This window comes from Tachysurus vachellii, chromosome 22 (genome assembly GCF_030014155.1).
Source record: "Tachysurus vachellii isolate PV-2020 chromosome 22, HZAU_Pvac_v1, whole genome shotgun sequence".
Taxonomy (NCBI): domain Eukaryota; kingdom Metazoa; phylum Chordata; class Actinopteri; order Siluriformes; family Bagridae; genus Tachysurus; species Tachysurus vachellii.
In genome coordinates, this window is record NC_083481.1 from 13555591 (window position 1) to 13568884 (window position 13294).

The following is a 13294-nucleotide window of genomic DNA, read 5'->3' on the forward strand; positions in this document are numbered from 1 at the left end:
TTTTATCGCTAACACAGAAAAAAGTTAGCCTTAGCATGTAGCTACATACTATCATGTGTGCTGATAATGTATCATATCGCGGTAAAGTAAAAGTGTATTAAACATTAGTATACTTAAGGTACATTATCAAATGCGCTAACATTAGCCCCGCCCACAGCCCCGACGTAAGCGGTTCTTAAGTCTAGACCAGCAACGTTTTGGTGCTACTTAAGAACCACTTTTCCTGGTTCAGAGCCGGTGCTTTGGCTGTCGAAAAAGAAAGAACTGGTTCTAAATTAGGCTCTGGCTCCGAACCAGCACTCGAACTGCCTCGGTGGAAAAGGGGCATAATACTGTTTCGAGGGAATTCTTTACATTTTCATCTAAGACCTTTGGCAGATGCCCATTATCCACCATGACTATGAAGTGCTTTGAAGCCTCTATCGATGAATACATCGATACTGGTTCACTAGGTCACAGACTAAGAATAGCATCAGTCTCGCAACTCCGTTCGGAGGAAATTATAGCAAGAAAAGCACTAGATTTAGTGCTAGTTTTAGAACTTTAGGAACAGATAGGTCTTTAGATGCCGTTGGTAATCTGTTCAGTCCACCACCTTGTTGTCAGAACAAAGAGTCTTGATATAAAATCTTCCTTGTATCCTGAGAGATGATGGGACCAATGCTAGAGGATCAGCGGATGTGTGGTGCAGTGCAGGGTGTAAGTGAGATGTGATCTGAGGTACAGTAAGTGGGTGCTGCTTCGTTTTTGGCTTTGTAGGCAAGCATCAGCGTTTTCTATCAGATAGCTACAGGAAGCCAGTGGAGGGAAAGCAGCAACATTGTGGTGTGGGAGAATGTAGGAAGGTTAAAAACTCACACAGCTCCAGAGACTGAAAATGATATTGTAAAGGAGAAGTTAACATGAGTGTGTCAGACTGGTAATGTGAGAGGAAAAGAACAGATTAATGTCTATGGGTGAAACAAAATGGCAAGGTACTAAAGGTGAGGTGTTCGGTGAGATCTGCATCATAGGTGCAGTTTTTGCTGAACAATGTAATGAATAATACACAATGCTGTGTGCTGTTATATAAAATGATTTAGTTACCAACCCCAAAAAATAACACATTCTATGTGTTATTAATATTAATCTATTAAAATAAATAAATGCTGGCCACATCTCGTGTCAAATCCATGTACTGGACAAACATTTCTAAAAGAATTCATCTCCTTTATTAATTTTCATTTAAGGCAATCCAATACAAAGCATTTCACAACCCACCGTTATAACAACAATCATGTACAATAGAATTAATCTGAGGTGAAAAATCAAACATGCCAGTGAAAAATAAGAAATAGCTAGAAATTTAAAAATAATTAAATAATTATTTAAACAAAATGAAATAATTAAAAATCAAAATGCATATATATTTTTTCAAAAACAAACAAACAAAAACAATGAAAGAGAAAGCTCATAAACAGACCATGTGACATGCTGTGGGCCACCAGTTTCCAAACTAAAAATTCAACATAAGTGCAGGTTCAACTAGAAAATAAAAGCTGTTCACTAAACCTGCTGCTAGATTTGGCAGTTACATGCACAAGTAATTGTCTGAAATTGTCTCTACAGTATGTTACAGATGTTGGCATGGAATGTTTATCTGTTCATCCCCCTGACATGTTGAAATCAGGGGAGACGAGTGATGACACCCAGTGTAAAGATGCGATCAAACACTTATCGTCCATGTATAGACGTAAAATCCTTAAGGAATGACATCTTTACAGTAAAGTGCTTCCTTAAATATTTTGATTCAACTGCTAAAAAATACAGACTCTGTTCATTTCTTTATGAGAGTCTTCACTCTGTATTCAGTAGTAGACGTTAAACCTCAGAACTGCTCAGGACACACCGTTACCCCTGAGTAAGAGTCTTGAATTTCATCTGCTTATATGCTTTATAAAGTAAATGATTAGAAAACGAATTAAATAAATTAGTACGCAGCATTGTTCTTTACAGATCGCACAGTATCTGTAGGCGTTAACGTGTGCTGTGCAACTTGAGAAATCTTTAAAATATATTACAAATTATAGTTTCATATTTTCAAACGTCTTTTGTGTATCCTTTGTGTTTTTTTTCATCCACGTCAATGTGCTGCATCTCTGGTACAACTAAACCTCAACAGTGAGTTGTACAATGAGTTGTCTGCGAGTATATAACGGATACGATGATACACTGTGGGTAAATTAGGGCTGATCAATGTCGGGAATGCAGATGGTAAATAGGTCTCTTAAATCCAGGCTGTGGGAACAAAGAGGATTTTGGTGGTGCTTTTGTATTTTTTTCCTACAAGGCTGCGTTACATTATTAGCACTCCCTTGACTGTAAACGTCAGAAACTCTTCTAGCTAGTAAACAATCAGACATCAAGTTGGATAGATTATTGAAGGCCATCTGTTTAACGTTGATTGTTTCTCTTTAAATACACTACATGGCCAAAAAAAAAACAAAAAACTTTGGCCCATATACAAGTGTGATGGTCAGGTGTTCCATAAGTTTGGTCGTATTGTTTAGATATGTTTAGTTGTGTTATTTAGATTGTGTGGCATGCTTTTATACAGTATCTGTACACTCGCCTTGAATAGGAACAACTGTACCCCAATTCTCCCCTAAAATCAACCTACCATGTGGAAGCAGCTCAATCAACAAACCAGACTTGCCACTCAGCGCTGGATGTTGCCCACACACACACACACACACACACACTATTTTGTGTAACCTCTAGAAACTGTTGAACCTGAAAATCACAAGAGTTCATTAGTTTCCAAAATAGTCAAATCATCTAACACCAACAACCATACATCAGTTAAAACCACTGAAATATAAGTTTTCCCATTTTTGATGTAATCATTAACTGCAGCTGTGGATCTGCGTAATTTTATGCGCCGCGCTTTTGCCACATAAACGGAAGATAATTCCATGAATGAGCAGGGGGACGGTTGTTCCTACGAGGTGGACAGCGAGTCTATTGTGTAAACTAGAATTCATATACATAGTGAGAAAGAAATCAAATGTCATCTATATACATGACGCTGTAATATCTTTTAGTAATTTACATGAATATCAATGTCCAGCTGGGAATTGATAAATAACTAAAATAATGACATACAGCTGATCTCTTTGCTTTTCAATCTCCACAGTTATACATCATAGGTATCATAAAACCAGAAATAACATTTGAATCATCAGAGAGTTCAATCTGACCAGACGTGCAACGGGGATAAAATAATGCTCCGTCTGATTTTGTGTGCTTTAATTAGTTACGATCAGTAATTCACTCGGATGTGATGGTGACTCATCAGTGCTGCATTAGCACACACCCAGTTGAGCAGGTCACTAGAAATGCCACGTCTATGTTGCTTGTGACTCAGCGGACCTGTAAACAAAACATGCTGCAAATAGAAACAAACTGTGGTGATGCTTATCAATTATTTAATCATCCAGGACCGTAATTCATTCCATCACAGAGGCCTGGTCTCATTTTATTAAAATCGTCTTGACAAAATTGAATTAGTTTCTGAGGGCCACAATATTCAGAGTTTGTTTAGTGCTTAAAAGTTTCACTTCTCCCTTCAGCATATAATTAGGAATAAACTTTTACCGCTGTGCTTCTTAACAGATCTGAATAAGAAACGTGTCCATAATGTGTCTGTTTTCTATATAGAAACACTCAACTGTATATCCTCTTACTCTTTGTTTTGAACAGACCAGAAACAGAATCTATGACGTGAGAACATAAAGGCTAAAAAAGCAACACTTAACCCAAATGGTGCACAAAAGTGCCAAATCAAATGCACACGAAGAAGTCTCATGAGTCTAGTGAGAATGTCACTACGAAAAAGTATCAGAAAACTTCACCTGAATGCATATAGTACACCAATGTGGAGTAAGGTCAACGGTCAGAGCAGGGAATACTTGTCCAGGTACAGTACACTGAGACAACGACATACAGGCACGAGTTGAATCCACAAATATTGTCCTCTTCCTTCTGCCTCAACTCACTGCTCCAAAAGAGAAACAGTCATGAGCCGAGATTTTTTTTTTTTATTTTTTTTTTTCATTTCTTTTTTCCTTTTTGACAAAATCTTGACTTGAAGTGTGCTTCTTTGATCATGCTGTTGTCCCAGAAAAAAACAGGCAGGAAACAAAAGCAGTAATAGAAATGCCTTGGCATCTCAGAGTGTCCCAGAGAGACCATATATAGAGTTATGCACGGAGCCAGTGGCCTACTGCTCCACCAGTCCCAATCCCATTATTCCAGGAGGCTGATGTCAGGCTGAACACCCCCTCAGGGAAAGGTGGCCTCAAATCTGAGTGTGGTGTGTGTGTCCTGAGGGTGTGTAAGGAGGGGGTGCTGGGTTGGGTTTGATGCCTCTGCTCTTCATGTATGAAATAAATTGGTCGGGGATTTCTGCCAGGACATCTTTGGCCAACCGTGCCATACTTAACACATGATTACCCGTCCGGTCCATGTAGTCCCGGAATGGCACAAACTGCAAAGACCAAGAAGTGTTTGTTTATTTCATTTCTCCAATCATTTGTTAACTGTTACTGATGCCAGTTGCACAGAGACTGGGTTGAATTTAAGCCGATAATGAAATATAATGAATGAGTATAATCCTGCACGCTTAGACATTATCATTACTAATGTCCCCTGTAGAAAACAGAAAGCACAAAGAGAAATGCCTCTGGGAAATTCAGAAATTCGTTTGGGATCTACATTAATAATTGCCTTATTAGAAAATGGGTTATGGTTCATGGATCAGCTCCATAAAGCTTAACTAATAAAGGTCGTTTGTTAAATCGGTAATGAAAACTGCTGATGGGGTAATGCTCGGGTGGATTTCATCACTTTTAAATACATCAATTCCAGGGAAAGTGAAAAGAAGTCGGAACAATTCCAAAAGCTTAAAAGTCCATATAACACGTGACTGTAAATAAATGTGTTTAAGATGCTTTTATCTTTGTTCAGACCCGGTTTCTAACGTCACCTGTACAATGTCCCGTTCCGCTGGTTTCCCTCGTGAGGAAATCCTTATGTCATCACCATCTAACTCTACCATGGCTGAGAGAAAACAAAGAGAGAAAATAAAGCAGTTAAACTAACGCAGATCATAAAATCCAGTGCATGTTTACATTCTACATTTGCCCCACAAACCCAGCCTGCATGTTCATTAAAACCTATTTCTATTTGCCAGACGCTTCTGCTATTCGAGCAGAAAAGCCCCAAGAGATAGCGGCTGCTCCGCCTGCCTTAGCGTTAGTGGGCTAGCCTCGGAATACCTCTCTGGCAGCACTGCTATGCTAACAAGATTTAATGTGTGTTTGACCAATTAACATAACTTGCTGATCTTCGAGCTAATGTAGTCAGCTAGCATCATTTGTGTTTGGGGCCACATTTAGGTGGCACTGCGAACGTTTGTTACTTTAAAAAAAAGAAATAAATAAAATACTAGTATGAGAGTCATGTGTAAAACCGTGGCTGATCCGATTTGCACTGCAATCACGTGCCAGTTACTCAGACTTAAGGTTAACTACCTTTTATAAACATTTTTCTGTGGTTCTTATCTTTTTTGATGCGTAGGAGCATCAGCAGAAGCACATGGCTGATAACCCCTTTAACTGGAGCACAAGTTGTTTGTTTTCACCATCTGTTTGTTTTCTACCCAAAACAAATTTTGTCCGGACACAATATATATAATGACAGGTAACTAATCTAGAATTATTACTGCTTTAATCACTACTTATTGCTTTGGCATCTCTACTGAATGTCAGTAGCAGACATTTTGTAGCAGTGCACCAAACTGTATTTTGAGCTGTATGTCATGTTGTCCACATGATCCACAAACAAGACAACGCATCCAGTAAGAACTCTGTCCATCTCACTGTTCTTGGACCCAAATTTGAACATGCACTCAGTGGGGTAGAGAAGCGTGGAAGGTTTTGGCTTATTATTTGACCATAGCCATGGCCTTCTCTGACCATGAAGTGGCAGATGTGAGACTTGTGCTCGTTTACGGCATGCAGTGTGCTAATTACAGCACATTCAGTGATTAGACCGCGCTCCTCCAATCAATGCTCCCTGTGACCCATCTCCAGTGCCTTTGCACTGATCAAGGAAATGAGTTGCTAATTGCTTTCGGAGCATCTGTCTGGCTAATTGCATGGAGGTAGCAGAACTTTTGAAGAACCTGTGTTTTAAAAATTCAATCACAAAGTTATTGATTTGTTTTCCCAGTCTGGGGGAAGGGGCTACTCTTGAAAACAAGGCAAAGGTAAAGACAGAAAACCAGACAATGTTGTCATTTGCTTAAAGTGGTGCAAATCTTGCTTTATAAAAGGATGAAAGAAGAAATGTCTTATGCTTACCATCGAACTCTGCTTGGCCCACTCCAACAATGATGATTGACATGGGAAGCTTGGCACCCTGCAGGCATAAATGATATTTACTTTTCTCAGGGCACTAAGATTCAGTTTCACTGTTCACATGCAAAAATCCATGCCAGTGACTTGAAGTGTTAAAACTGAAAACTGTTTATACAGCTCTGTTTGTAAATTATGGATGCATTTTTCGCTCCTAATTCCAGGGTTCTGTTGAGTATTCCTGCTTTACTTTCAGCATTCCTAGGATTTTACAATTATGGCATTTGGCAGATGCCCTTATCGATGGTGACATTTTTAGCTCATCGATACAGCTGAGCAAATGAGGGTTAAGGGCAGTTTGGTGGCCCTGGGATTCACGATCTTCCAATCAGTAGACAAACAACTTAACCACTAGGCTACCGACTACTTTTCAGACTAACAGATTGTCCTGTTAGGCCCGGGACAGAACAGGACTTGCAGGATGTTTGACGCAGTTGTGTCCTATTTTAGAAGGAAGTACATTGTCTGTAAATACACCGCTCAGATAGGAGTCATAATTTGAAACACATGAGAAAAGGATTGGCTTTATGATTAAGTGTAGAGAATGTTCAAAAGGTCTAAAGGATGCTGCGATAAAAAAACACAACCTTTTGAAACGTTTTGGTGCAGATTAGCTGGAGAATTCCAGGGTGGGAATAGAAGGTGAGGGAGGCGGGGCCAGTACGATCACCACGACACCCGTTACTCCAGTAACCCGCTCAGCCACTCCCACTCTGGGTGTCTTAAACTGCACCAATACTTATTTACATACCATGTGAGCATACATGCTTCTGTATACCCATTAGCCATGTATAAATACTCAATTATTTTATATGAAGCGTAATAACACCTTGCATATTGAAAATACAAAAAAAACCCACTGCAGACAATAATCGTCTTAATACTGTCGGTTTTAAAGAGATTTAGTGTAATTCGGTATGTGACACACTTCCTCGCTCTAAAAAGAATCTTGATAGATGTATTCAAATTATCTACCTAAAGTAATTACACAAAATGAGCGATATACTGTAGCTCTAGAATCATAATATTTTATAGGAAAATCAAGCCCCACATAGCAGACATGACTAGCGAGGCTTACTTCTGTTTACCAGACACATTTTTCTGTCTCAGGAAAAAAGCCGCAAAGCAGAATCCCATGACAGGGAAAGTGAAAACTCTTTCTTCTGCGATCTCAGATGATCTGTGTACGACAGGGCTTTGTGACAGCCCGTGTTATGGGTGCATGTCAGAAGCTCCATAGATAATTGAGCTCCCGTTGCCCCGTTTGTGCCATCATATCCCCGCTTTGAATCACGGAACAGTTCCAGCATAATGAGAAAACAAAACTGACTGTCGGATCACAATAGCCATCTTGACAGCGGCTGAGAATCGGTCTTTCAATAGCATGTAGCCATGCACATAAGCATAACACAAACAAAACAAAAAAGAACCTGAGACCATGTCATATTGCAATGTAAACTGTCAGGGTTATAAAAGTTCTTTCATTACATATTCAAATACCGACAGGTTTCCTTGGGACGGCTGGATTAAAGGACGTTCACGATAAGCTTTACGGCTTAAAAAAAACACCGCTGCAGCCGAGTTTGTAGTGAGATGTCTCAATCTCCCTTTCTTTGAGTTATTCATATCCATGTAATTAAAAATAAAACACACTGAGAAGACTGTCACTTTGTGTCTTAAATGACAGCTTGGGCCTGAACTAATGATGCACTCGAGCTAATAAAAGAGAGAGAAGAGACGTTTGTAGGCGAGAACAGGCGACAATCTTTCATAACTACACACAGAAGCTTAAGTCATTCCCAATTATGCTTTTCGTCAGTCACTGACTGAGTGGGTGGCGGAGGCCTGTCTAGTTGATTACATTGCCCACCATGGTAACTATAACGCATGACTGTCCGAGAGCAATGGATGTGCTTGGTGGAGTTCTTAATATGCTACCGTCAATTCTCTCCAACATTACAAATGTACATTGTCTAATAGTGTTTTCCTTTAATTATCACTTGCCTCATAATTCAATCCATTTAATATATAATGTAATATATAACACAAATTGTTGTTTAAATAGACTTATGGATGTGACAACATCTAGTTCTGATTATTTTAACATCTGTTTGTTTTCTACCCAAAACAAAACCTATCAAAATCCCATGGCATGATTTTTAATTATTTGTGTATTTTTAAAAGAATTAACTTCCAATTTTATCATCATTGGATCTGGATACTTTCATTTGGCATGAGCTGGGACTACACACACAATGACCGTGAGGAGCAATTTATCACAGTCTAATTTATCATACTTTTTTTTAGAAGGTAGGAGCAATAGAATAGAATAAAAACCTTTATTTTGTCACATATACATTACAGTGACATTTTCGCATATCCAAACTTTTGAAGTCAGAGTTAGAACACATACGGCACCCCTGGAGCATATAGGGTTAAGGGCCTTGCTCAAGGGCCCAACAGTTGCAGCTTAGCAGTACTAGGGGTTGAACCCTGATCCTCCGATCAACAACCCAGAGCCTTAACCGCTTGACCCACCACTACCCTAAACCAATCAAAATTCATGTCATGGTAGTAACAAACATTAGTGACAAATTATCTTGTACTGATTTAAATCCAATCTCATTTCACGTATTGAAAATAAGTACAGGTTCATATAGTAGAAGGTCAAGTACTGGGGATTGTACTTGACCTTCTACTATATGAACCTGTACTTATTTTCAATACGTGAAATGAGATTGGATTTAAATCAGTTGTACTTTTTTTTTTAAATTATTTATTTTTTGCAAAAAATTGTGCACACCCGTGTTGTTGAAAATCCCATTCCAAATTAAGTCTTCCTTTGCTGTTATAATGAGCTCCTCTCTGCTGGGAAGGCTTTTCACACAACACGACTGTGGGGATTTGAACTAGTGATGTCAGGCGAGGAGGTCTGGGGCACAGTCTGTGTTTCGGTTCATCCCAAAATATGTTCAGTGGTGGCGAGGTCAAAACACTATGCACGCCGCTCGAGTTCTCCATGAACCTCATGCTGGAACTGAATTAGCCTTGACTGCTTTGTTCCACTACAAGGAAATTCTGCTTCCAGCTTTGCGGTGACAGTTTGGAAAAGACCCACATATGTGTGTGAAGGTGTGATCTACAGTGTGTGATGTCATAATCCTTTGGCCATGTAGTGTTTACTGTCACACCACAGAATAATTAATTTCTACCCATCACATACTATTTTCCTCCATCGAATACCTACTGGAAACTAGTACTCTAATTGTACTTGTGGTTGAGAAATAACCCTAACCCTAGGATAGCTTACGATAACTAGATTTCTTATAAATTATACAAGTAGTTCTCCACATTAAGCCCAGAACCTGAATGGCAGAAATAGGACATCAGGGCCCAAAAAGGATCCCTGAGGACATGGTATCAGCATACAACACACCGTAGACTTTCCTCTTCTGCATGTACGGTAACTGATGTGCAATGCTGATTTGCAGCCTCAAATAGTGCTCCATTTTTGGGCACAGTTCCAGCACCAGCAGACATCTGTCACACCTTGTGCATGAAAGCAAAGTGAAGAAGTGAAGAAATCAGTTTGGGGATTTAGCTATGGTTTTCATTTCTGACACCTTCATGTGAACACTCAGTGGGAGTGGGATATTTTAGGCCATGCTAAATTTCAAATCTTGCACTTCCAAATATTCTATTATATGTGACTAATTGTAGTTTATAAAAAGACAACAACAAAAAAACAAAACAAAAACAAAAAAAAAAACAATAAACTCATCAATGCGTACTTCATTTATTTAAATCTGACCCGTTCTGGCATCTGTTTCATCCGTTCTATGTAGTACTGTTTTCGTCAGTAATCCCAGACTGCATTCGACATCCTACAATGACGCGTTTTACATGATTCCTCATTAAAGAAATATACCTGTGTTAATTGAAAGAAGCAAAACAGCTGGTGCCGGGGAAGGACACGGAAATGGCAGAAGTTACAAAGCACACGTTTTCAGCTTGTGTAGAACCTTAATGTTCTACTGTAAATCACACGCAGTACGGAAGGAGATTCGTCGACACAGCAGCAGGCAAGATCTTAAAAGGAAGGTGTGGCTGTTCTAATGCTTCCATTAACAGTCGCAAATTCCCTTTAAATCCAGTCTGCTGGGAATCAGGCCTTTCTGTTCCACCGCTACAACTTCAGCTGGAGAAACAAGCTGAATATAATGTGTATATGATTAAAACAGTGTACATACATGGGATACATGCACAGCAATGTATTGTTACATACAGTTTAAAACCGGTCCACGCTGATATTGTGAGGCAGACCGTATCCACCGTATCCACAGTATATATTGCATTTCTGATCACTCACAACAACGAATTGTATGTCACTAGGACTATGCTGTTAATTTCCTAATGGGTAACGTGCTAGCAATTTAATTGTTTTTTTTATTATTATTATTATTACACCCGCATGTAACAAGGTGATATACACTGTACTACTCCATCTGCACTACAAATTTCACTCCAAATGGGAATTTTCCTGTGAATGTAGATGGTTCTTGACCTCGTACGACCACAGAAATTCTAATGAAAACTAGCTTGTGTGACGGAGATTTAAAAAAAAACAACTAACTGTTGTAATGAAAATGAAAAATCATTTCATAACCCAAATATTTGCAATAATGTTCGGTTTAAAAAAAAATGCCTTTGACTGTTACAAGTCGTAAAAGTTTTGCTGACTAAATCACAGAGTTTGTTCAAATATAAAAGGGAGGTTACCTTCATCATGTTTTTGCTGATATCTTGCACTCATATCTACCATTAATAAAATCCAGATGGTGTAATATATCCAAGATAAAGATATTGGGCATCATGAAATGATTTTGACTGTATTTTATTAAAATTTAAAGTCATTTTTACGTAGGTAGTTAAACATTTTTAAGTAAGTACAGTAATATAACACAGCTGTAAAGTTCCTTTTATTTTTTTTCAGTGTGATCTATACTCACGTTCACAATGGCCTCTTTGGTCTGGGCCATATCTGATATGACTCCATCTGTGATAATGAGAAGGACAAAGTACTGCGATCCGTCCTGGACAGCCGCCGCATAACTTAATATAAAAAAAGGAAGGAAGGAAGAAAGAAAGAATAGAGTCAGAAGCAATAAGAGAAAAATGTAGTACTATTGCTGTAATTTCAGTGACATCTCAAGATTCCTTTTTTTCTTTTTAAATTAATTTCATCCCTGATTCCAGATCTCCAGCTTTAATTTCCCTCCTTACTTTATGCGCTTTAACAAACCATCATGGAATGTAAATGACTGTATGGAATGTAGATGAATTGTATGGATTCGCCACGCATGTGCGTCTAAGAATAACCGTGCTCTGTGGGTGTATTTGCTTAAGAATAACCATGCTCTGTGGGGATGTGTGTCTTGCAGCACCAGGCTTCTGGGTGGCACATCATGCATTAATTAAGCAAGTCTAATTCAAGCTTATCAAGATGGCTTTTTTAATTACAGCACAGAGGCCTCATAGTTAGTATGAAGATTTCCTTGCGTGATGCCAAGGAATGAGAGGAGGGTGCGGAGAGAGGATCATTTATGCCTTTCTGCTTTAATGGATACACATACAATTTGCTGCTCAGTGGTCAGGCGAACGTGCATGGAATCAAATCGCAGGAAATCGAGCGGACACGAGCTGCCACGGCTAAAATACCCGCGTGCAAGTGCCTAGGACAAGAAGCAGTTTTTCCTAAATGGTTTCTCAGGTACTGTATACCGAGCTTGGGGCAGTATGGAGTTCTGAGGGTTTTGGGTTTTGTTTTTGTTTTAAACATCATTCCAGCAGCTTCTAGTAAGAGAGATGCACTTCATCAAACAATACACAAAATGTGTCACTGACTTCGCCTTTAAATGTGACGTGGGTTTATTTATTGAGCAGGAGGTTCCAAGGTTCCAAGGTTCCTCAGCATGTACTTTTCTCCCCATTATACAGTGAAAACTGGGATCACACAGCATGAAAAGAGCCCGCCAAACCAGTTTATGTGGTCCATGATGAGAAATCTCTCAATGTGACCTGGGGAAGCTTTTCAAACACCTTTCTAATTTGGTGAACTTGTGATAGCAAAGTTAATTATCAAAAGACTTGTTTACTCTGACAGAAGATATCAGATGGCTTTGAGAGCACGGTGCAGGTGAATGAATAATAAAAAAATAATGAGTCATATTTCTACTCATGCATTGATTAAACACGTCAAACCAGCTTACTTGACTGTCCAAGGCTATTAGTATGAACAGTGTAGGCATGCTGACATTTCAAATGAATACAAACACATGCAGCCACCTATTTTTTTTTTTTATTTTTTTAAAATAAAAGCATCGTTTTAATTATGCAAATGCCATGTCAAAAGCCTGCCGAGATTGGCTATAAAACCTAGTTAGAAAGTTAAATATTTTTAAAGCATATGCACACTTAATACAGTATTTGAATTACTAAATTATTCGAAGCAAGTTATTATGATCTGTTGTACTTTGATACAAGCTACAGTATGTCTCAAATGGCATACCGTGTGCTATATACTAAATGCTACACACTATATACTTCACTATGCAGTACGTAAAGCATAAATCAGTCTTGGTTAATGTTATCCACCCTGCAAGCATGTACTGTATAGGAGAGTAACACAGAGGCACTATCGGTGGTTGTAGATATAATCCCTACAATTATACTTATCCTTCTCTGCTGCTACATCCCTCGATTTCATAGTCGATCTCAACTAGAGCTGTGCACAGGGCTACTGACTGTTCAGTTGGTTCTATTTCATAAAATATCTT

The 13294-nt window shown here is 38.8% G+C and overlaps 1 protein-coding gene and 1 long non-coding RNA gene across 4 annotated transcripts in view; one reads left to right on the forward strand and one right to left on the reverse strand.

The window, feature by feature from the left end:
• The window catches only part of LOC132838433 (uncharacterized), a 38020-nt gene that overhangs the window by 8115 nt on the left and 16611 nt on the right, over positions 1–13294 (forward strand). The window lies entirely within an intron of this gene.
• Positions 1224–13294, reverse strand: part of cpne5b (copine Vb) — a 107915-nt gene continuing 95844 nt past the window's right edge. Inside the window, exons 17-20 of the mRNA XM_060858744.1 lie at positions 11468–11570; positions 6405–6462; positions 5027–5100; positions 1224–4528 (exon numbers count right to left, since the gene is read on the reverse strand). Coding sequence (XP_060714727.1) covers positions 4340–4528; positions 5027–5100; positions 6405–6462; positions 11468–11570 — 424 coding nt within the window. The 3' untranslated portion in view covers positions 1224–4339. The remainder of the gene's footprint in view (positions 4529–5026; positions 5101–6404; positions 6463–11467; positions 11571–13294) is intronic.